The following is a 26,431-nucleotide window of genomic DNA, read 5'->3' on the forward strand; positions in this document are numbered from 1 at the left end:
CTCACTGTTGTGGCCTCTCCCGTTGCGGAGCACAGGCTCCGGACGCGCAGGCTGAGCGGCCATGGCTCACAGGCCTAGCCTCTCCGCTGCATGTGGGATCTTCCCGGACTGGGGCACGAACCCATGTCCCCTGCATCGGCAGGCAGACTCCCAACCACTGCGCCACCAGGGAAGCCCTAAAGATGATTTTTAAAAAAAATATATTTATTTATTTTATTTTAGTTTTAGCTGTGTTGGGTCTTTGTTGCTGCGAGTGGGCTTTCTCTAGTTGTGGCGAGCGGGGGCTACTCTTTGTTGCAGTGGCTTCTCCTGCTGCGGAGCACAGGCTCCAGGTGCGCGGGCTTCAGTAGCTGTGGCTCGCAGGCTCCAGAGCGCAGGCTCAGCAGCTGTACCACACGGGCCCAGCTGCTCCGTAGCACATGGGATCCTCCCAGACCAGGGCTCAAACCCATGTCCCTTGCATTGGCAGGTGGATTCTTAACCACTGTGCCACCAGGGAAGCCCTAAAGATGATTCTTGATCTTAGAGGAGATCTTAAGACAGAGGGGCATAAGGATGATGGAGTATTGAAATAGACTCAAGTGTTTTCAAGAAATTTAGTGAATGATAAAAGGTATATTTTAAGTCAGTGGGTTTTTTTGTCAATTGTGTTGATATAGATGGGGGTTTTTTTGAGGAAAATCAGCTTGTTCTCAACTCACTCTTGATACTTATGTAAACTTCAAACATATCAAAGATTTTTTTACAGTGAAATTATAAAATTATTATGATTAAATATGTTAATATTCTAAAACCTTGGTTTTAGGAGGCCTTTTAAAATGTGTCAGAAGTCCAGAAATTAAAAAAGGAAAAAAACTAAATTTGACTGAATAAAGTAGAAAATCTTTAGTATAGCAGAAAACAAACAAAACACTACAAGATCATAGACAAAATTAAAAGAGGAAACAAAGTGGGAGGAAATGACAACACATAACAAAGTTAATTAGAGTAATCTTTAAAAATAAGAAACTACAATAAAGAAATGCACATAGAGAAATACTTCTTCACAGAAGGGGAAAAAATCAATAAACATATGCTTTCTTAATGTGCAAGGTATCAATAAGCATATACTTTACTAGTATTTTAAAAATCCATAGCACACATTTTATTAGTATTCCAGGAAATTCCATTATAATCAACAAATGGAAAGGGTTTTATTGTCAATAAGCCCGTGAAACCTAGTTGTCTCATTTTTCCAGATTATGTGGTGTGTAGACAGCATGTAGTCTCTTTACCGATAGAAGGGATGGGATAAGACCAGCAGTGTCATATATGATTCCACGTGGAAGTCCAAGAATATCTTGGGATTTTCTAGATTTTACATCTCAGAGAAAATGCTCTGTTTATATTATGAGATATATTTATAATTTTAATGCACAAATAAGTGGATGATCAAAATTGTTCAGACTATAGCTTTTGAATACATTCTCATGGTGGACATTTATGCCTCAACCACTATGAAACTCAGACTGTTATTGAAAAGAACCTTCCCCTCTTTCTTGACACTGAATTCAGGGTCTTGCAGATCTTTCATAATCTCTGCTTTGAGATCAGGTGGTGCTGTTGTACTAAAGTTGCAGGTTTCTGTCAAAAAATCCCAAAGCAGGTCTCCATTCTCATTGCCATCAATAAAACAGTCAGATATGTCCATGGTGGAAAGAAGGTCATAACACTCATACTTAATCCTCAACTTGTCCAGCATCTGCACGAGGTCAGATGACGTGACATACTGGCAGAGGTCATCCCGGGGTAAGTGAGATCCGTACTTTTTCCATAGCTTGTCCCAGCCACTGGTTTCTGTGCAACAGAACAAAATTCATGCTTTCAGCTATTCTTCTTTGCCTTTACCTACTCTGCCAGCCAGTACACTAGATGCTTGGAATAGAGCAGTCAATTTAAAAAAAAAGAAATCCTTGCCTTTGTGTAGCTCAGTTCAAGGAGTGAAGGGGGTGGGAGGAGAGAAAGTTAAATAAGTAAATAGGTCGTATATCAGATGGTGCAGAGTGCTAATGAAAAACAAATCAGAGCAAGGAATAAGGGGGATCAAAGAGTTGGATGGGTTGCTGTTTTATATCAGGTGGTCGCAGACAGTCTCTCTAATAATGTGACATTGGAGCAGAGACATGACAGCAATCCACACAGATATCAGAGAGAAGATTACTCCAGGTAGAGAGAAGAGCAACTGCAAAGGACCTGAAGCAGGAACAGGCTTGGCTTGTTAAGAACTAGCCAGGAAGCCAGTGAGATTGGAATTGAGTGAACAGAGGGGAGCGTGGAAGGAGAGGAGGTTGTATGGGTGATGGTGAGGAGTAGACTGGGTGCTAGATCATATGGAAAAAGATGAGAAGCCATTGTAGTGTGGTCTAATAGAATTTTCTGGACTCTTGGACATGTTCCATATTTGCGTTGTCCAGTATCCTAGCCAGTAACCACTTTATGGTTATGGAACATGTAAACTGTGGCTAGTGTGACTAAGGGAATGAATTTTAAGTGTTACTCCATCTTAATTCATTTCACTTTCAGTAGCCAACTGTGGCTTCCATATTGGACAACACAATATTAGAGTGACTTAACCTGATTTGCATTTTCATAAGGTCGCTCTGGCCACACAGATGGACTATTCTCTATTGAGAATAGACTATAGGGGCATAAGGACAGATCAGGAAGAACAGTAAGAAAGCTACTGCAATAATCTGGGTGTTAGATGATGTTACGTTGCACCAGCAAGATTGGAGGTGATGAGAAGTGGTTGAATTTTTTTATATATTACACTCCTAGATCCAATGCCATTTGCTAATGATTTGGATATTGTTAACAATAATAATTTGGATAGTGAAGGAAAGAAAAGAATCAGTGATGATCCCAGTCATTTTGGCCCAAGCATCTGAAAAGAGAAAATTGCCATTATTGGAAATGGGAAGAATGGGGGAGGAACATGTTTAAATGTGTTATCAGGCATCTGGTTTTGGAGACATAAGGTTGAGGTCCCCATTGGACATTCAGGTGGTGATAGGAGGAAGGCAGTTGTTTATGTTAGTCTGGTTCAGAGGAAAGGGTCTAAGAGTAAAAATTGAAATAGAAAGAAAGAGCACAGCAAATACAATGATAGTTTACCCAGACCAAAGATGGGGTAGCCTCTCATGTCTATACAATTACAGGATGCTGCCTTGGACAGCAACAACTAGGTTGAGTCCTAAAAATTTTGTCCCCAGCTTTAGAAGATATATTAGCAGTGTATGTTGTATTTAGTTGAAAACCTGGCCCAGTGTAGAAGCTAAGAGATACAGCATCTGTGGGAGAGATAGGTTGGACTGTTCTGACACTTCATGAATGAGATGAGGTTTGGTATTTAGTCTCTCAGAACCTCAGTTTTCTCATCTATAAGATAGAGATAACCATACTTACCCCAAATGCAACTGCAAGTATTAAATGAGATAATTGAAGTGAATCGTTGCTCAATGGTAAGCACATGGCAGATGTGTAATAAGTGCTTACAAAATAAATGAATATTATATGGAATTACTTTGATAATGTATTTCCACTGGTTGTAATCTTGAGAATGTAAAAAGACAAATTTGCTTTTCAGACATCTGTAATAATACTAATAAATCAAAACAAAAGAACAGCTATTTATGGACTTTCTAATATACGCATCTAATAGTGGGCTGTTACAGAGATAGTGGATATGTGCAGCATTTAAGAGTGGTCTCTGAAGCCTGACTTTCTGAGTGTGAAGCCTGGCTTCTCCTCTTACTAGCTTTATGAACCTGTGCCTCAGTTTTGTCATCTATAAATCAGGGATAATAATAGACTATCTTCATAGGATTGTTGCAAGGATCACCAAGTTGATAAAGTAAGGCACTTAGAACCATGACTGGCACATAGTAAACACTGCTCAAGTGTTAGGAAATTAAGTTGGACTTGGCCAAAGCAATATAAGAGAGAACTTACAACTCTATGAGTTTCCAGGATTAAAAATTAAGATTTCAAAGGCGTGAACTTTTTTGGTTCCGAAAGCTCCTTTATGATGTAATCAAAGTAATCGGACTCTCCAGAAAAGTACACAAACACTATATAGCCACACAATTCTGCATATAATTATAGGACGTTGGCCTCATCCATGGGCTTGGCTAATGTCTCCTGATTTAACTCAACAAAAGAGAATAACCAAGGCAGAAAATGGTAAATAATAAATAGCCTAGATAATTGATGTTCCACTAACATTTCAGAAGAGGGAACGATAACTACAGGATAAGCTCTAGAAGAAGGTGGAATTGGAATGAAGCAGAAAAAAATAAAACCTCAGTTCAGTGGGAAAAAAAATAAGGGTCATGAGCATGTGTTACAAAAATCTTTCATTCCAAAGACAGTGACTGCCTAAATAAGAATTTGCCTGCAAACAAGACTACAAGAAAATAAATATTTCGGTGGTTGAGGAAAGGCTCTGTTATCATTTTTTTTTTTTTTCACCCTGGCAGAGAAAAAAGAACCAAACACTAATTGCAGAGAATTTGCTGGTGTCAGTGTTCTGTGACTCAGTGCCATTTCTGAGCTGAGCAATTAGAAACTTTCTGACTGATACATTATCATAATGGCTCTCGGTGGGCACAACATATGGTGTTACTTTTGTTTTCAACATGATGTAAACCAGGTCCCTCACCCCCACCCCCCTTATTAAAAATAACACGCCATGATTTGCCTCCTTCCTTAGATAAGGAGAGGGCAAGACAGAAAATGTCACTGATCTCCTGGCTAATCTCCTGTAACCAGATAAGTTGCATTTTAATTAGCAACTCTCTCAACGAATGCCTGGCTACTACATTTGCAGAAAAACATGCCACTAACATTATTTTAGTGTGGGATACTCCTCATTTTAAAAATCCACCTCTTCTTATTTCTCTTCTTTTTCATCCCCAAATCAAACCTTTTATCATTATAATCAGGAACTTCTGTTTGTTATAAATAAATAAATATTTACTGAGCTGGGCTAACTCTTTAATGGATACTTAGGAACAGGAGAAAAGCCTCTGTTCTGCCTATTTCGGTGTGCACTGTGTGCGTGTGAATATGTGTATCTTCTTTATTGAGTCCTTTATTCCTGTTTATTAAATCCATCTTCAGATCTCCAGAACTTTCTGTATTCTCTGATTCCATGTCTATCATGTTAGCTAAAACACAGTATCTTTTTTTGAATGGACATTCAGAACTAGCTGTAGTTGGGATAGTATAAGACAGAAATAATAAACAATTATTCAGTTCAATTCAAACACATTCACTGGGTGTCTTCTTCTAGTTGCCAAGGGTTTTGCAAAGATCTGGGACTAGAGATAAGAGGCAGAGCCTCTTGCTCTCCGGGAACTCTCCTTAAACTCCCTATCTGCCTCTGATCAGAAATTAGCACCGTTTTGAAAGTATGTACATGTCTGAATCCTCCATTAGATTAGGAGCCTTTCAAAGGCAGAGGAGTAACAGTCATCTTTGCAACCCCGGAGCCTAGCAGTGACCAACTAGAGGAGCTCAATAAAAGCTGGATGAACCAAATCTACATGACTGTCCTATGCAGTCAACTTGGGACCAAGAGTGTAGGCTGTGTTTGAATATGCTGAATACACCTGTCACCTTAACCAGGCTAGGTGCCCTGCATAATTAAATCTAGAAACTGACCCTATATTTCATTATCTTAGAATCTAATAAATTGCAAACAGTGGGTGTCCATATGGTGCTCAAATAACTGAGTACTTCAGTTTATTCACAGAGAGAACGCATCAGTTCAGTAACAGGTCAGTGTCTGACTCGGATGGACAGGCAGAAGCCTTAGCTGTGGGGCATATTTAAGATGACCTTTTAGAGCAAGATGTTAATCCAGACATACCATTATGTGCTTAGGTGAGATACTGGCTTGATGAGTGTTCTTAGAAATTTAATTTAGTGACTAGTTCTATGTTTGTCTGACTCTGCTGGCATCGAGTACTCAGTTTGCTGTACTGCAATGAGGCTATGGATGAGAATATTGCCCCCAAAGAAAGGAAATACACAAACAGGCTTCTTCACTTCTGGGTAATTATGAAGCAACTTCCATTTAGAAAGTGACTGCAACAAATGTGATATAAACAGAGCCTAGTGTGAACCATTTTGGTGTGGGTGTTTCAAGTTTTAGGGTAATATTCAAGTTTAAGGAATGTTTTCATTGGGCAAGTATGAAGAATGGGGGTTCAAGTTGGGGCTGAGAAGGTAGTTTAGGGTAATGGTTTTTCTACAGCGGTAAGGTAGGAAGTAGATCAGGCACCTCAGATGACCTGGGGAGCTTTCCCAAACCTGTCTGCTATCCACAGACTGGTCTGGCAGATAGGGATTTGCAGTGATATCATCAAATGAAAAAGTGACTAATAAAAATGTGGATCAATTCTATACATGTTAATTGACAACGATATAAAACAAATCTGATTGGAAAGTTCTTGCGATTAACTTTGTTTTCACTGTTGGAAATTGACTATGCTCTATTTTCCTGAAAGTTGACCCATATGTTTATATCAGCTTTATTAATACGACAAAGCAGTTCTTGCTATTTTTAAAAAAGAAGACCATAGGCACTTCCATACACCGAGGGGCCAACAGAATTTATCTCAGAGAAATATACTGTTGTTAAGATGGGTTTATAGGTGCACAGGTTTATCTAGGTCAGAGAGGCAGAGCAAAAGGGAGTTAAACTGCTCTAGGTAACAAATAAGAGGGGTAGAAGGGGGAAGTAAGGAGCTGGTATCTTAGGAAGAGCACGGAGTTAAGAGGGTTGTGTGTTACCAGTGTTTTCCTCTTTGGGATACCTGCCTCCCACTGCTGTGTGCAGTAATGAAAAATTGTAAGCTGTGTGCTTAAAAAGTTAGTAAAACATCTCCACCATCAAACTACGAATGAATAAGTTTTGACTCAAAATACCTTTTTTTTTATGAAAGCTAACTGGTTTTTGCGCTTTTACTCCCTTTCTTTGATTTTTTTCCCCCATGAATGTATATAGACATAGTACATGTGAACTACATGTATGCATAGATGCCGTATTATGTAGGTATGATTATCTGGGAATAGGCCTTGCATGAACTAAGACTCACAGACCAAGTTCACACAGCTAGGAAGTGCCTCAGCATTCTTGATTTTATGTATCATCCTGCATTTCACTGGACCTGTTTTGGTTTGCACATATCCTGATGCCAATAAACCATGCATTCTATTAACGTATTCATGATGTAGCCAGCAGAATACTGTATCCATAAGGGCACTTAGTCCATTCTCAGTTGCTTGTAGACTGGTCATTCCACTTCCTAAACCTTAGGCTGGCTTTTTCTTATTGGTAGGCCTATACTCATAGACAGCTGCCTTCTGACACTCAAATACTTGACTTCTGAAAATATTTAAGCATAAACCAAATATATAGAACAGTAGATCTTCATTTGATATGAAATATATCCTAAAATCAAACATATATGACTACTGGATGAATTGCTATTTCTGTCTGCAACACTGTTTCTTTATTATTGACACAGATTATCAAGAATAGACTGCCCTCAGTGTTGATAACTAAATTGACTTCTGTATTCCTAAATGCAGTACAAAGTGCTTTACCCAAGTGTCCTAATTTAGAGAGAGGTTGGTGGGAAACATCCAGTTTACGGAAGCCCTCCTAAATGGTAAGATAGAACTCTCCCACACAAATGAGTATTTTTAACTAACCTGAGATAAAAATAGTATATCAAATGTTCCCTTAGAGAAGAGGTTGTGTACAGGAACTCTCATTTGCCAAACTCCCACATGAGTTCAAACCCAGGATTATAGGCAACAGCTATGTTTGCCATCCTTAAAGCCATTCTTCATATTTAAGAATACATGGGGACTTCCCTGGTGGCGCAGTGGTTGAGAATCCACCTGCCAGTGCAGGGCACACAGGTTCGAGCCCTGGTCCGGGAAGATCCCACATGCTGGGGAGCAACTAAGCCCATGCACCACAACTACTGAGCCTGTACTCTAGAGCCCGTGAGCCACAACTACTGAGCTCTGGCGCCACAACTACTGAAGCCCGCGCACCACAGAGAAGAGTAGCCCCTGCTCGTAGCAATTAGAGAAAGCCCACGGCCAGCAGCGAAGACCCAATGCAGCCAAAAATAAATAAATAAATAAATTTATAAAGAAAAGAATAAATACATTTTGCGACATATGGTTTCTGAGTACAGGGTCTGGTATAAGCTTAGGGAGACAGAGGCTGCTGTGTATGTGGAGTGAACCTGCCTAGCACTGTGTGGACAATCCACAAAGACTGCTGAATGAAAGAAGTAATGAATTAATGAATGCAACAATGTCTGTGTTTCATTTGCTAATCTGTTTACTTACGTTCTCTGTGTGGTACTTATTGTATCATTGGAAACAACATGACATGATCAAATGCCTTCTTTGGAAAATAACACGACAACACAAAACAAAACAAGGGGACCATGTTTGATACTTATTTGAGAAAACCTAAATGAACATTGATAATGGCTCTAGAAATGCAGATTAATCAAATATGATAGTGTCCCAAATATTTAAACCTTTATTTTATTGACATTTATTAATAAACATCACAGAAGAGAGACATTCAAGAGACAAAAAGGAGGTAAATAGGAATATTTACTATTTTTAGTCTCGTTAAAAACATTCCTATCCATTGTATTTGCTGTATGTTAAATATTTTTTATATAGAGACAACAAGGATATATTTGCCCGAGAGAAAGAAGTAAACAGACATTTAATTCCACTGGAACTCCTAAATTGAAAGCTGTTGTGAAGGATTTTCCTAATACTGTGTTAATTAATTGACTCTGATCAGAAGCCAAATCAAGAATTTCATAATGAAGATGAAATATACCAGCTGCCTTCAAACACATGTATCCATGCGCTATCACTGTTTTAAAATTCAGGCTGAAGGAAAATAACTTACCGGACACAAGAGTAATGAGAATCTTAGCACGGGTAGCTAAGAGACTATGGAAGAATTTCAGCGTGGCTGGGATGTCTTTTACATAATACAGCATCTAGAAATGAAGGAAGAGAGAAACGAGATGCTTTTCTGTGTCAATGTCTTTGTTGCTTGGACTAAATACTCACTAGAAGGTTTGATGTTCAAGTTGAGTGGATTTTTATTCAACAAAACACTTAAGAAATTTAAAAATTAAAAATGTTATATATAGAGATAGAATAATAGTGTGAGAAAATATTTGGGGAGAGGGGAAACTATGGTATTTACTCAACTAGAGTCAAACAGCTTAAACTTTACTCTTTCTGGCTTCATTAACACAGACATTTATAGCTCGAGACAGTCTGCATTCCACATGGGGGCACTGAATTCTAATGCTCACTCTATATTTTGTGAGTTTTGGTAGTTCTGGGCAAAAATGGTGCTGGCACCGTAGAAACATTCCATTTCATGGAGCGTTGTTTTAAAATTAAGCCCTTTGCACTAGCTTCACCGTAGGCTCACAGATGCTTTTTTTTAAAATCATGGAAAATGTGACAGGCTTTGATGTTGACAGATTCTCTAGGGAAATGGACTGGATAAAGCCTAAAGTTACATGCATGGTCCCAGGGTGCTAGGAGTCAGCCCACCCCCTTTTTTTTTTTTTTTAAATAGATCTTTATTGGAGTATAATTCCTTCACAATACCGTGTTAGTTTCTGTTGCACAACAAAGTGAATCAGCCATAAGCCTACCTATGTCCGCATATCCCCTCCCTCCCATCCTCCCTATCCCACCCCTCTAGGTGGTCACAAAGCACCCAGCTCATCTCCCTGTGCTATGCCGCTGCTTCCCACCAGCCAACTATTTTACATTCGGTAGTGTATATATGTCGATGCTACTCTCACTTCGCCCCAGCTTTGCCCTCCCACCCCGTGTCCTCAAGTCCATTCTCTATGTCTACCTCTTTATTCCTACCCTGCAACTAGGTTCACCAGTAGCTTTTTTTTTTTTTTTATATTCCATATATATGTGTTAGCATACGGTATTTGTTTTTCTCTTTCTGACCCAGAGTGAAGTAAGCCCACCCATTTTTTTTTTTTTTTTTTTTGCGGTATGCGGGCCTCTCACTGTTGTGGCCTCTCCCATCGTGGAGCACAGGCTCCGGACGCGCAGGCTCAGCGGCCATGGTTCTCGGGCCCCGCCACTCCGCGGCATGTGGGATCTTCCAGGACCGGGGCACGAACCCGCATCCCCTGCATCGGCAGGCGGACTCTCAACCACTGCGCCACCAGGGAAGCCCAGCCCACCCATTTTTAATAACTGAACCATCTCTGGTGAAGTGCAGGGAGAGGTCTTTCCATCCAACACAGATAGAGCTTGGAATTAAACATTGGCAGTAGAAAATTTTCCCTAAGGACTTACATCCCTGGAATCTACCCCCATAGACACTTTTTACGTCTCATCTTCAGCTCTCTTAAACAAGAATTCAATGTTTTATGTAGATGCCATGATAGAATTTATTGCATAAAGCATAAACAACCTAAGCTATGCCCCTCTCACACAAATGAATGAAATACAGTGGAGCTGCACACGGCTTGTGCAGCATCACAGGCCATATTTAGTATCATGTCACTCCATGCTGTTCATCACAGGGACCATACATAGACAGGCACCCAGATGCCGCTAATCCACAAGGTGGCTAACCATCCATGACATGACCTGGCTGAAAAGAGGAGGTGGGTCATAGCAGAGGCTCTGAAATTTGATCTAATAGACACAGAATCTCTGCAGTTGATTATGAATATTAAGTTGAAGGATGTCATGAGAATGCTAGGACCGCAAGGAGCAATAGAGAGACAGAGAAATAGCACAGAAAAATGCAGAGTAGATGGAGAGGGACAGAGGAGTAATGCAGAGGAAGCAGAGTTGCTGTGAGAAAGAAAGAACAGACGTGGAGCTTTTGAGAGAAACTGGTGAATGATCTCTGAAGCTACAACATTATATAAGAATTATATATATATATATAGATATAAATATATAGATCTATTTAAGTAGCTCGATAGTACAGCAACTGCCATGAATTCTCTACACTAAAGAGAACAGTCTCACATATATTTTTCATTTTGTTTTATGTCATATTACCTTATTTATAGCATTCACTGGTATGTTTGTAGAATACAGATTTTTTTAAATGCTAAAAAAAAAAAAAAAGAATTTTATAAGAATGGGATCCAGAGCATATGTGGAGGCATTGGTTTTTGATAAAGGGAGGCTTTTGTAATAAGGGGAAAGAAAGACATGGTGCGTACAAGTGCAGCTATGTTTGTAAATTTGGAGAGTGAAAGATGATTTTTTACCTGATGGTTTCTCTTTTTGCTACAGAATAGGACGTGAGGTCATCAGTTGGAAATGAGTGGTGGAGGAGGGATTACAGGAGGTATAAGGAGAGAGAGGGAGGTATGAGATAGTTATACAGGTGACCCTTGAACAAGGCAGGGGTTAGGAACACCAACACTCTGTGCACAAATATTCACACATAACACAGAGTTGGCCCTCCCTATATGCAGTTTCTCTGTTTCTGGGGTTCTGCGTCCAGTCATGTAGCATTTATTATTGAAAAAATCCACATATAAGTGGACCCACGCAGTTCGAACCTGTGTTGTTCAAGGGCCAGCTGTTTGAGAAGGTGGGAAAGTAAGTCTACTAGAGAAACATAGGTTTGCTGAGCAATGTTAGGACTCCCTTATAGGTAAAAGATTTTGTCCGCTAAGAAAGCAAAGATGTAGGATTGCCTGGATATGCTGATCTTGGAGTCATTTCTTCCTATGATTTTAAAAACTTTATTCCTTTGGGATGACTGTGCTTGTGGACTATAGAAAGCAAAAAGCATCTTGTTCATCGTGGTATTTCTAAAATATACACATCTTTTAATGGTAGCCAACACCCAAAGCCTATACACCTATATGCTATCCAGATATGTCAGTGGCCTCTGGAAGTATGTCCCCATACCACCTACTGAATTGTCTCCCCCTTTCCAAGAAATACACTATCGTATTTCTAGGAAATACACTATCGTATTTCTAAGAAATACACTACCATATTTCTAAGAAATACACTATCGTATTTCTAAGAAATACACTATAAGTGCTGGACCATGGAAATAAATTCCTATGTAATGGCTGACTAATGTCAGTAACACTTTGTTGACCTGAGAAATCATCTAGCCTGCCCTTCTGTCATGTGCACACGAGCCAGGTCATCAAAAGAAGGCAAAAGCAAGAGGATTCAGAAAAAACTCTGGGATGTTGGTCCATCCAGACCATTAGAGTTACTGGAGAATTGTGTTAGGATGTGTTACACTCTACTATCTATGAACTTTCAATCCCACAAAAGTCAAGCCAGCATTGAAAAAAAATCAGTAACTATGGGGGTATTTTTCATAGAGAAAACTGGCTTTTTAAATGTTACAGAGGATCTCTTAGTATTGTCAACATCTTTAACTTCAATTTGGACAGATAATGGTCACTTGTAAAATCAGAAATCAGATTTTCATTTTTCTTTTTAAAGTTAAAATATTAGGTACTCTGAAATATTTCTGAAAAATCTTTGAGAGTATATAACAATAAATATTTCTTACCTGAATCATATGAATAAAGTCCCACTTCTGAAGTTCTTTTTTCTCCATCATTCTATTTTGATATTCAGATGATGTCTCCTTATGCCAAGTAAACTTTATGTTCTCGAGGTTTGATGTCTTGGCTACAAGCTCTAAAATACGGAGAAGAGGTGGCACACCATCAATTTTAACTGCAAATTCGGAACCCATTTCCATTTAGAATTTTAATGCAATCAGTGTTATATACATAACAGATATAAAGCACACTTTTCTTTTTTATAAATCTCCAGAAGACCAAAGAGTTCATCCTAGTTTTTCCTCTAGTGTTAAATGAAATTAGAGAATGGAGTCAATAAGAAATAATTACGAGAATCCTGATCAGACATAGGTGCTATTACCTTGGTGTTAATGGGAAATCAACTGGTGAATTTTATCAATGGAAGATTGATGTAAGACAGGTGATATGATTCTGTAAGTCAGGAATCAGCAAACCATGGCATGGGCCATATCTTCCCACCACCTATTTTTAAATAGACTGCAAGCTAAAAATATACACTACTTTCTGATTTCATGCTTCTTTCATATCTTGTGCCATTACACTTTTAAATGGTTGAACAAAATCAAAAGAAGAATAATACTTCATGATAGGTAAAAATGATATAAAATTCAAATTTTAGTGTTTATAAAGTTTTATTGCAACACACCCACACTCATTAGTGTATGTATTATCTATGGCTGCTTTTGGGCTTCAGTGGCAGAGCTGATTAGTTGTGACAGAGACCATGTGGCCCTCTAAGTCTAAAATACTTACTCTGTGGCCCTTTTTAAAGAAAAGTTTCCTGATTCCTGCTGTAAGCAATGAAACGTAAGCTCTTTAAGGGCAGGGATTCTGTTTAAATACCTCTGAATGAATTAATGACTCTGTCTCTAAGAATAAATATCAAAAATAATAGTTGATGACCAGGGGAGGGATGGAGAGTCAGTAAAAAAAAAAAAGGGGGGGGGGATTCTCATCACTATTTATATTCTGAGATGTTTCGTCATTCCTGCCAAGAAAACAAATTAATCAGGTTCTTCTCTCAATAAGCTTACAAAGAACATACCACAGCAGCTGTGTTGTTAATGACTGAAGGGACGCATTTGGGGTGACAGGCCTTTCAGAACAGAATTTGATCTACAGCACTGTGGATTACAAGTACCTTTGTACTTGGTGATTTGTTCAGCACTTGGTTCAACCACTTCAGTGTTGATACTAACTCCTGGGTATTGAGCCTGCACTTTGGAGAGGATATGAAGATCAATTTCACCTGGAAGAAAAGCATAGGGAACAGATCACCTCAGTACAGAAAGAAATGAGTAAGAATAATTTGAACGAGTTTATTATCTCTAGGAAAGCCCAGCATAAATAAAGAATAATACTCAGCTGTTGCCCTGCCACAACGTCTATGATGCAGAACAGCTAAGTTGTAAGTAGGAAGAGTAATGTGATTTGAGGAGGGCTATGATTGCTGTTCATTCATTCATTCATTCATTCATATAGCCTTTATTTAATATCAGTTATTATATTACAGTAAGTCTAAGATGCCCTTCATTATAGGATGCAAACAGCCCTTCTTTTTATATCATTAAATCGGAAAAAATACTGTCAATTATAATTTTAAGATTTCATCAACTGGAAGATGTATATCAATTTCAGAGATGTTAAGTATGGAAAAAACATGCCATAGAATTGATAAATTAGGCTAGGCCAGATGCATACAAAATATATGTCACATACAAAATATGTCAGGTATAAAAAAGGATAAACAAGTATATCAGACATGTGCCCTCAAAAACACCATGGTCTAGTGGTATAGACAGACATGGAAAGAACTCTGGCTGGGCTGGACCAAGGTGGGAAGGAGAAAGGAGACAGTGAGGGAGAGGATAGGAGGAGAGGCCAGAGAGAGGGAAAGCTTCATGGCAGATCACTCCTGAGTTCTCTGTTACAGGGTAAGTGGAAGTTAGCCCAGGGACTTCCGGGGAAATGAGAATTGCAGGTAGAGAGGACAGGAAGTCAGGAAACAGAATCGTATATGTGGGACTAGTGGCAATTCAGAGTTTTGGAATGTTAGGCAAGGCAGTGCCTCCATGCAAGAGGTGATCCCAGAGAGGTAAATGGAGAGGAAGTTATGGCAGAATAGATATTTATGCATTAATTCAGGCACCAATGATTGATTATTTACTATGTGCCAGGCACTACACCAGGCTCTAGCAAATGATGATAAGAGGAGCAAATAGATACCTGCCCTGATGAAAATTTAGCCTGTAGGTGACTATGTAAGAGAGACAGATGACGGTAAGTTGGATAGACTTGAGTTCCAAACCTGTCTGATCCGCTTACTTGGTATTAGGACCTTTGGAAACTTGCTTTATCTCTCCAAGGTGCATTTTCCTCATGAGAAAAACAGCAATATTAATAGTACATAATTTATTGGGTGAGGGGATTAAATGAGGCAATGCTTATAAAGCATGGTGCAAAATAGAATTGGCACCTAATAAATGTTAGCTGTTCGTTATTTTTATTGTTATCATTGAGTCCTTCTCTTTAAAAATCTCTCTTCTTTCTCTATTACTGATGCCTCCAAATTAAGTTTGCACTTTTATTCTCTTAGTTATCATGTTGACCTTCACTAAAACAGACTTATGTGCTGGCAAGACTAGCATATGAAAATGACATTAGTCGTTAACATTTTGGCATAAATGGCATTAACAGAACCTTTACAAGGTTAGATATGGTGGGCGGAAAAAGCATAGGTCGTAAGACTGAGAGGTCTGAAAAGAAGGAGATGAGGAAGATAAATCAGGAACAAAAGATGCTAGACTTGGAAAAGAGGGCCGTCTAATGGTATAATGAGAGTCCCAAGTACTGGTAATGGGAGACAGTGGGGATTAGGGGGGAGAAGATATGGGAAGGAAGCTGAAACAGAGGATGAAGAAGCCTATGTGACAGTTTTCTCCGTAGCTGGACCTGACACCTTTTAGTCCTTCCTTAATCATTATTCTAGCCGTCATTTATTGGCCACCTATTATTTGTCAAACACTGTGCTAGGCACTTGACTTGAAACATCTCACTTAATCCTGACCACAGTGCTATCGCAAATGCCACAGTATTGTTCCCAACTAGATAAGGTGATTTGAGTAACTGGACGCCGAGGGGACATTAATGTGCCTAAAGTTTACGGCATACTTGTCTGACTCCGAAGTGTTTGTTTTTCTAACAACTTCATACTAAGCCATAGGAAAACACCAAATACTAAAAGGACATAGGAAGTTTTTCTCTACAGTAATTATTTTTGGAGGGTACAAAAGATAACTAAGGCAAAAGGCTGATAGGAAAATCTGTGGGCTAATGAGAAATAGAGAGATTCCAGCTTGCCCCAAAGGCCCAGAGGCCAAAAGTTCTGTTCTTGCCTCTATCAGCCTAGCCACGTATTTTATTTTATTTTTTCTATTAGCATGCAATGATTTTATTATTGTTATTTTTTAACATCTTTATTGGAGTATAACTGCTTTACAATGGTGTGTTAGTTTCTGCTGTATAACAAAGTGAATCAGCTATACATATACATATGTCCCCATATCTCTTCCCTCTTGCATCTCCCTCCCTCTCACCCTCCCTATCCCACCCCTCTAGGTGGTCACAAAGCACCGAGCTGATCTCCCTGTGCTATGCGCCTAGCCATATATTTTAGATTAAAAAAATCATTAATTCTGAGGCTCCCAAACCCAACATTTTAAAATTCAGATAGTGGGATCTACCCAAATGGAAGAATGTATCTAGCACATCCCCAGGGCTCGTTCCCATCTTGTCCCTTTCCCAACCTGCAGAATGTTCTACCATAGAGCCACCCAGTCCCACCTCCTATGGCAATGACAGAGGACACAATGCTAGAATTGCAATGGAGACTCGGAACCCGTAGGTTCATGTAACAACCTCTATAGAGTGTGAGCCCACGTGTGGACACGAACCTTCTGTGCATTCACTGCTGGGTCCCTAGAAGAAATTAACAACAAGAGGAGATAATGAAATTATTTCCTCAGGGGGTAGCACGTAAAATGCAGTTCTGACTTCATAAGTCAGGTGACCACACTTCTTGTTTGCCAGGGACAGTTGTACTTGCTCCTGGTGCTAATGTCCCATCTGGTTTTGTTTCCCAAGTTTCTTTAATTTCTAACAAAATATTATCACTGCAATTTTATTTTTGAAAATACTTTAAAAAAAATAACTATATTTTAAAGTTTTTTGTATTGAGATATAGTTGATTTACAATATTATATTAGTTTTCAGGTGTACAACAGAATGATTCAAAATTTTTATAGATGATACTTCATACGTAGTTATTATAAAATATTGGCTATATTCCCTGTGCTGTTGTATAGCTTATTTACTTCATACATAGTAGTTTGTACTTCTTAATCCCGTACGTCTATCTTGCTCCTGCCCCCTTTTCTCTCCTCACTGGTAACCACTAGTTTGTTCTCTTTGAGTCTGTTTCTGTTTTGTTATATTCATTCTTTCATTTTATTTTTTAGATTGCACGTATAGGTGATAACCAAGTATTTGTCTCTCTCTGTCTGACTTATTTCACTTAGCACAAATACCTTCTAGGTCCATCCATGTTGTTGCAAATGGCAGAAGTTCATTCTTTTTTTATGGCTGAGTAATATTCCATGGTGATATATGTATCCCATCTTATTTATCCATTCAACTGTTGATGAACACTTAGGTTGCTTTCGTATCTTGGCTATTGTAAGTAATACTGCTGTGAACATTGGGGTGCATGTATCTTTTCGAATTAGTGTTTTTGTTTTCTTTGGCTATATACCCAGGAGTGGAATTTCTGGATCATTTGATATTTCTAGTTTTAGTTTTTTGAGGAATCTCCATACTGTTTTCCATAGCGGCTACACCAATTTACATTCCTACCAGCGGTGTACTAGGGTTCCCTTTTCTCCACATCCTTGCCAACATTTGTTATTCATAAACTTTTTGATGACATAAAAGAACTATTTTATAAATTGACCGATATAATAAAAACAATTTGTTCAATAAATAAATATTTCAAAAAACTGTAATAATTTTACTCCTTTCACTCCCTCCCACTCTCATTCTTAAAAGTATCCTGGGTTTGACAATAAACAATGTCACCATGCTTGTAAGGCACTTATTTTCTGTGTTATGTTTGTTATTTATAACAGACTCTATTATTTCTTATTGTGAGATTATATATATATATATATATATATATATATAGAGAGAGAGAGAGAGAGAGAGATCTCCCATAAGACAATATATTCCTTGATCTCATACCATATGTAGTTTGCATTCTTGTATCACTCAGAAATAAGAGAAATGCATTTAAAAAAATTATATGAACCTCTTTCCCCCATAAAAGAGAGTCAGTAGAGAGGTGGTTCAGATGTTCTGTAGTATTACAGTCTAAACATGTATAATTCAGTTCTAAATAAATTTAGTTACAAATATTTTCTTGATACATCACCTATCCTGTTTACTTTCCATCCAGACATCCAAGCTTTGCTCTTTTCTTCATCTTCCCTCCCTGGCCACCTGTAAGTTTTCCTGCTAAATGTTTCTTTACTTTCTCTTTTCCATCCATACTAGCAATGTCCTTGTTTAGGCCCAAATTACCTATCTCTTGGAATACTAAAATAATAACCTAAAAGTTCAGCCTGTCTCTGCTGAATTTTGTCTCCCTCAAAGCCATCACTACAACAACCATTTAAAACCCTGAGCTAATAAGCAAGCCCAATATTTCTGAGGTTAAAACCTTCTAATGACTAATCAACTAGATTAAGTCCAAACTCCTTAACTGAGCACAGACCACCTTGCCTGCTTTCTTATTCTCATCTCTCACAACTTCATGTTTTGAAATTTTTGTCTCTAGGAACCTTGAATTTCTTGTGTTTCTACGCTTCGCTCTCCCCCGCGCCCCCCCCATCGACATCATGACTCTTCCCTACATTTTGCCTGTGCTCTCTCCTCTGCCAGGAAGACTCTCCCCTCACTGCCTCACTTCATCCGACTGACTCTTAGGCATGAACTCTTCCACACATCACTAACTACAGGCTTTCTCACAGAGCCTAGCAGTAGCATCAGAATCCTTCAGACAGAAGCTGCCAGTTGGGCTTCCCTGGTGGCGCAGTGGTTGGGAGTCCGCCTGCCAATGTAGGGGACGCGGGTTCGTGCCCCGGTCCGGGAGGATCCCACATACCGTGGAGCAGCTGGGCCCGTGAGCCACGGCCGTTGAGCCTGAGCGTCTGGAGCCTGTGCTCCGCAACGGGAGAGGCCACAGCGGTGAGAGGCCCACGTATCACAAAAAAAAAAAAAAAAAAGAAGCTGCCAGTTATTTGATTGGAGTTGGCAACACAGATAAAACCTTGTGTTCCCTGATCTGAATTATTGCTTTAATGCACTTATTTATTTTATTCACTAGCAAAGGCTTGATTCCAATGAGTTTGTTAAAAAAGTATCAAGGACTCTAAAATGCTGGATTAAGCAACTGAGCAGGTTGATCATTAATCACTGAAAAGCATGTGAGGGGTTATCAGACCCTATAGTACCATGAGCCAGCAGTAAAGAGATTCAAACAATGAAAAAAAAAAAAGAAAGAAAGCAGATCATTTGTTCTTTCTCAGCTGGATCCTTCTGAATAGGAGCCATAACATTATGAATGTGTTCCAGTATCAGACGTTAAATGCCCTATAAAGGCTTTTAAAGAGCACCCAAGCCAAACTAATATGCCAAAAGAATGGGGGAAGGTAAACTAGAAATGAATCAGTCAAATAATTCAGAAATTCTCCACAAATTCAGGGGTAAACAAAAGAAACGTGGAAGCCAGCAGTCTGCTGCTTTTATTGTGCATCGCAGAGCCTTCTGGAAATCTTAACTTTCAGGTCCAGAAAACAATATTTAAGAGGAGTAAGGGAGTACTTATTCATTTTATAGTCAGTCTCCTTTCATATATGCTCTCTCGTTAGGCATTGCTTGATCATAATTCTGGCAATTGTAGACTACTTATTGATGACATCCTAAGCCTTTAGGCCAGCAGTTGTTTGAGTTAACTAAAGCCTTATTATTACATGTTTCCCCCTAAAGCTTTGGAACAAAATCTGCAAAGTTTCCTGTGACAAATGGAAAAATTATAGGGATTAAGCAAACTCTTTCCAATATACCATCCTTCTTTTTTTTTTCTTTTCTTTCCTTCCCTCCCGCACCCCGTTTTGTGACTAGCAAAGCAAATTAATGATTTTGGAGTCTGGGCATTTTATGATGATGTAACTGATTTTCTCAGTTGATCAATATGTGGAGATTGAGCAAAGAGGAAAATCCAAACATGTGTCAGCATGAATCAGAAATTATTTTCTAGTAGGCTGAGTTGTGGGTGGTTTTTTTTTTGTTTTGTTTTTTTGTGTTTTTTTTCTATTAGGCTGGGTTGTGGGTGTTTTGTTGTTTTTTTCTGTTCTGTTCACTCCTGTATTATTTTCTATCCTGACTTTTTGATTTGGGAAGTTAAATGAAAACTAACTTTTTAAAATCTCCTTCCTCGCAAATCTCTTTCTTTTGTACTACTCTGTCCCTCAAATCATCTACAACTATAGTATGACTTCCCATGTCTCCTTTCTGACCTAAGTTGAGTGTTTTACTTAATTTCACAGTCAGGTATTTTTGTGGTTATAATATCTTGCTTTCATATGGGCCATATTTTAAATGCATCATACCTATATTTGAAGAACAACATATAATTGAAACCTGACAGTGGAACTTAAAAAGTTCAAAAATAGGGAAAAGGTGGGGACATTATCTTCCAGACAATTTTTCTCCATTCCCTGAACTTCAAGGATATATTTCATGAGATAGCAGAGGAATGTTGCCTTTTTGCTTGAAATCCGAGGTCATTTGATTAAAAAGGAAAACAAAAATATGAAAAGGAAAAGTTAGAGGCTATAGAAAAATTGAACTCAAATTTAGTATTCACTAGAAATGTCTTATGCAAATTTGTTAATATCTCTGCCCTTTAAATTGCATATGTGTAAATTAGGGATAATATGGTCTACTCTGCAGGGTCACTCTGAATGTTAAAGACATTATATGGAGATAATTTACCACAGTTCATGATATATAGTCATAATTCAATAAATTGAAGTTATTATACATTAACTCAACAAATATTTTTAAGCACCTACTAAATGCTAGGTTCTAATCACTGGAGATACAGCAATGAATAAAATAGACAAAATATCTAACCGTTATGGATGATGATAAGTCCCATGGAGAAAACCAAGGCAAAAAATAGCAAGGGGAAGCCATGAGGGGAAGCTCTGTGATTTTCAGTTGGGTGGTCATGTAAGCCTCCAGGAAAAGGTGACATTTAAGAGAAGGCTGAAGGAGACTGGGAAAGAAGGAATGAAGATTTGCCTTTCTAAATGGGCAGCTCCATAATAAAATGGAAAGAGCACTCATCATGTATTCGTGATGGCTTGTCTTTCTGACTGAGCTACATTCAATGAAACACAAAGCCCAGCTTGAGAACCCTGGGGCTGCCCCAAATAAGAACATCCTCCATGCCAAGAAAATGGAGGATTAAAGACTGGTCAAGTTATCTCCAGCCATTTGATTTCCGTCTATTCTTGCTTCATTTCTAATATCAAAATATATGTGAAGGGCTTCCCTGGTGGCGCAGTGGTTGAAAGTCTGCCTGCCAATGCAGAGGATGCGGGTTCGTGTTTGGGAAGATCCCACATGCCACGGAGCGGCTGGGCCCGTGAGCCATGGCCACTGAGCCTACGTGTCCGGAGCCTGTGCTCCGCAACGGGAGAGGCCACAACAGTGAGAGGCCCCCGTACCGCAAAAAAAAAAAAAAAAAAGTGAATTCTTTAGAGTATCAGCAGGAAAAATTTTATTCTATTACAGTTGCATTAAGATTACAATCTTCCTTTTTCCCTCTACTAGAGTATCAGGCACAAAAAAATTGTTTCTAGGGAGAAAAATTGCCCAGATAACTCTCTGCTTAGTGATGAAAAATAATTTCAGCTATGGGTTTGCAACCAGAACAAGAACAATCTGATTCTGAGCTGCAGTATAAAAGATAAAAGATTCTTGACGAGATCCCTTCTCTTCTCTCTCTCTCTCTCTCTCTCTCTCTCTCTCTCTCTCTCTCTCTCTCTCTCTCGCCCCATGGGAGCCTCAGTATGGAGGCAGTTCTGTCAGTATGGAAAGACAAGAGTAGAATATTAAAATAGCTGGAGAGTCTCAGGAAGGGGATTATAAATATAAATTCTGAGCCAAAAGGGCATTGCCATTTACTTTCGTGTGTCTTCCAGCTGTTGGCCCAGGAACAATACTGCCTGATTGCTTTGCAACTTCAGAAGAAAAGCCATGCTACCAAAATGTTCTATGAAGCACAAACATAGAGAAAATGTCCCAAAGGGTGATGAACACTGAAGTGTAGAGATATTTCATAAACAACTCAAAAAAGACTGCATTTTGCCTTACCTTTCAATTTATACATTTTAAACATCAAGATATTTGCTACTTCATCACATACATAGAGAGGTAAATTCTATACCTACCATATTATGATGTTTATAAGTTATATTGAATTACCCTTAATAAAGTACCAACTTTCTTCTACCTTCTTCATGCCCAAAGACAGGATTTATAAGATGAAACTACTTGAGCTGACAAAGGTAGTCCAAGATAATCACGTAGTTGGTGTGATTTCATCAATATCAGTGTGCATCCGTGTTCTTACGTGCTCTTAACCTTCACGATCTCTCATTTGACCCTTACACCATTGGCCCGCCACATTAATAGTGGTTAAAACACAAATGTTGCTGAGGAAAATTTTCAGCCCTAGCGTGCGTAGAGTCTGAGAGCCTGTTGCCCTTGTAGAAAAAAAAGCAAGAAATAATCAACAGAAAACAATCAAGGACCTGAAGGACCAGAGAGCCGACAACCACCATCCTCTTGCCACATCACCCTCACTCTCATCACCATGGCCACCATGTCCTCGCAGCAGCCATGGGAGAACAGATGGACTCTGAAGAAAAGATCTGCTAAGCTACAACACAAGCGAGATTGTTCTTAAAGTATTCGTATGGGTGCAATATTATTACCAGTGAGTCAGAAATAACCAAAGGAAAATTGTCATGAAAACGTGTGTCAGAACAGTGCTTTGGGCGTCAGCCAAATAGCTGAAGGAACTGTTAGAAGTCAGTGAGTCTATTCTTTACCATCATCTCTCATCAAGTATAAAATTATAATTTAAATTGGGTTTATTTTTCCTGTCCCTGGCTGTAAAATTAATACTATAGAAAACTCAAGACCTAGAAGTGTAAAGTAAAAATAAAATAAAAATCTCACTACGGAAGAAAGCAAAGGTTAATGTTTTGGTTTATTTTCTCCTAAGTTGTTTTTTTCCCGTTTGAGCAAATAATTTTCTTTAGTTTACCCATTATGATTATTATGTATATGAATTATTTTGACTTTCCCACTTGAGACTTAAACCATGAATATATCAAAATTTATTTGAAAGTGCTATTCGTATTCTCAAAGACGGATATGTGGGATAATCAATTTCATTATTAACCTTTTATATATAATATAAATAAAAGTATCCAAAAAATGTATAAATGTGTGCATTTATATGTGGAAATATATATGAATATGTATTTATACATAGAAATACATTTTTATATATAGTTTTATATGTATAGTTATACTTAGTTTTAAGTATTTTTGCTATTCTGAGGCATCTGACAATGAACCGTGAATTTTTGTGCAAAAATCTTTTTTGCAGATTAATTCCAAGAACCAGAATTAATGATTAGAATGAGATCCTTGATCTTTGGTGATATAAAACAAAACAAAACAAACAAAAAAACAGGTGTCAGACGCCAGCTGCTGAGAAAGAATGCAGGCTAAAGAACTAAACAACATTCTCAGAGGCCCTCTGGGTAGGCAAGACCAGTCCAATAGTTGGAACGCTTGGAGGTGGGGGGCTGAGGTACAGGGTGGGTGGAGGATGTACAGAATCTATGAGGAGAGGCTGAAGCAGCAGCAGGGCCTGTGTTGGGACATCCCGGATTGGCTATTTACCAAGTATGTCAGTATTTTAACAACAAGCATCACAAGGGCCTTGTGTGATAGATGAATATCAGAACTGTTCTTGATATATAACGCCACGCTACTTTCAGGAAAACTTTGTTTCATTTCAAACTCTTACCTTTTGTACATGAAAGCTTTCATGTCACTGTAACCTCATCACTATTGCATATTTGCTTTTTAAATCTTCTCAAATTGTTCTCAGTAAAAATTTGAACTTTTCTTCAAAGAGGTTTCTTATATTTTGTACTGAATATATTAGTAGCTCAGCAATCCAGTATTTTTTTTTTAACCACTCCTATCAGTTTGTTATTGTTAATAGAGACAAAGCCTCAGAAGACTTTGGGCATTGACCCCAATCTCTAGGACCCCCAATCCCCTTGTGGCATATACGATTAGGTTCACCATGTATAAAATGAAGATGACAGCAGACACCCTACACCAGGGTTATGTGACTGTGTGTCTTAAATCGCAAAGTTGTATTCAATAGTGTATGTCAAGTAGAAGCATATTCATCGACTAAGAGACTGTGTCCCAAACTGGCACAAGAACTGGGAAGATACAAACTTGTCCTTCAGCAAAATTACACATAACCACATGCCACAGACTTTCTAGTACGTTGTAAAATAATCAAAACTGTAAATGAAAAACACTCAGATGTTGACAAAAAAAGAAAGGTGGATCTACCATATTGCTTTCTTCCTATTTTACCTTTATCAGGCCATTACTGCATTCTTATTAATTTTAAGGCTATACAACTGAGTTTATTTTCTTTTCTAAGTATACAGTCATTTAATCTGCAGATAATGATAGTTTTGTCTTCACTCTGCTCATTATCCCCATTTTCCTGTTTCAGGCCTTATTGAATTAGCCAAGACAATCTTGTTTATTTCGGTTTTAATGACAGTGGCTCCAGTATTGTAGCATTATGTTCACGTCTCTCCATTCTGTACTGTGTCTGTCTTTAACGGTACTTTCATGTTCACTGAAAGTTTTAAATACAATACAATGAGGTAAACTATTTCGGTAAATTTATATATGTAGAATTGTTTTTTTCAAAATAACATAATTATGAATGCCTTTAACAATACTTTGTATCTGATGCCCCAAATTATCTGAAGTAGACAGTCCTAAATCCTACAGATTAATAATTGACTAGAGTCCATATCCTTCCAGTTATGGAATAAGTGCTAGCATGCTGCACATAAGTAAAACAGTTCTTACTCACGTCAAGTTATAAAGCAATTAGAATCCAGACAAAAATCGTCTGCATGTCTAGAAGTCCTATTTAAACTCTACTTCTTCAATATAACAAAACATGGTGTTAGCCACACCACTCTGAAGAAATGCCTACCTCTTTCTAGAAGGTTACTCATAAGATCATAGATTTTCTGGACTGAAAGCACCTTCAGTGGCCCAAACACCCAAGAAATCAGTGCCTGATTCCTTTCCATAGCATATGTGCAAAGTGTTTTTCCAGCCTAAGCTAGTACTCCTAGAGTGACTGGTCTTTATATCCCAAGATGTGTGCTTTCATTTCTTTTTTTTTTTTTTTTTTTCTTTTAAACATCTTTATTGGGGTATAATTGCTTTACAATGGTGTGTTAGTTTCTGCTTTATAACAAAGTGAATCAGCTATACATATACATATGTTCCCATATGTCTTCCCTCTTGCGTCTCCCTCCCTCCCACTCTACCAATCCCACCCCTCCAGGCTGTCACAAAGCACCGAGCTAATATCCCTGTGCCTTGCGGCTGCTTCCCCCTAGCTATCTACCTTACTACGTTTGTTAGTGTGTATATGTCCATGACTCTCTCTCGCCCTGTCAAAACTCACCCTTCCCCCTCCCCATATCCTCAAGTCCGTTCTCCAGTAGGTCTGCGTCTTTATTCCTGTCTTACCCCTAGGTTCTTCATGACATTTTTTTCCCTTAAATTCCATATATATGTGTTAGCATACGGTATTTGTCTTTTTCTTTCTGACTTACTTCACTCTGTATGACAGACTCTAGGTCTATCCATCTCATTATAAATAGCTCAATTTCATTTCTGCTTTCATTTCTGAACAGGTTTGATCATTAGTAAATTCTAATACCGAACAAAGAAATCTCTCTCTTTTAACCACTGGCCCTTTAGGGGCAAATATTCTGTGGTTTGCTCAATAGGAAATATCTGCAGATGGCAGTAAGCACATTCAAATACTTTTTTTCTAGGCAAAAAAAATCCCCCAATTCCCTATATTTCCCCAGTCATTCTTTAGTTGCTGATATAGACTGTTGTCTTACTCTAGACCATTGGAAACATTAACCTTTGCTTGCCACCAGCTCCTGCTTCTAAACTGGATACACTGGCTCTTCCAGTTCTTGCCTTAATTACATTTTTCTACTTCTATCCACCTAGCTTAAACTTCAGGGTCACCTTAACATGCCATTTGTGAAAGGAAACAAGATTAATAATCTGATAAAATTAGATTTTCAAATAGCTGGTCATTACTAAATACCGAATCTCTCTTTTGCCAAGTCGATAGTTAACTTTTGTATCTGTTTAGTACAGCTTGTTGGACTAGACTACAATCAAGAGACCTGTGATTGTAGTCAGAATCTAATAAAAGGCAGACCTTTTATTCTGCC

At 38.4% G+C, this 26,431-nt stretch overlaps 1 protein-coding gene across 2 annotated transcripts in view; it reads right to left on the minus strand.

Moving 5' to 3' along the window:
- Positions 1-1,088: 1,088 nt before the first annotated feature.
- HNMT (histamine N-methyltransferase) overlaps positions 1,089-26,431 on the minus strand; it is a 36,537-nt gene continuing 11,194 nt past the window's right edge. Inside the window, exons 3-6 of one of the 2 annotated variants that reach the window (XM_032636534.1) lie at positions 13,834-13,941; positions 12,656-12,786; positions 9,002-9,095; positions 1,089-1,836 (exon numbers count right to left, since the gene is read on the minus strand). In XM_032636534.1, the coding sequence (XP_032492425.1) occupies positions 1,481-1,836; positions 9,002-9,095; positions 12,656-12,786; positions 13,834-13,941 (689 nt within the window). In that variant the 3' untranslated portion in view covers positions 1,089-1,480. The remainder of the gene's footprint in view (positions 1,837-9,001; positions 9,096-12,655; positions 12,787-13,833; positions 13,942-26,431) is intronic. The other variant, XM_032636535.1, reaches the window with a different exon arrangement.

Source organism: Phocoena sinus, chromosome 7, assembly GCF_008692025.1.
Source record: "Phocoena sinus isolate mPhoSin1 chromosome 7, mPhoSin1.pri, whole genome shotgun sequence".
In the NCBI taxonomy this organism is placed as follows: domain Eukaryota; kingdom Metazoa; phylum Chordata; class Mammalia; order Artiodactyla; family Phocoenidae; genus Phocoena; species Phocoena sinus.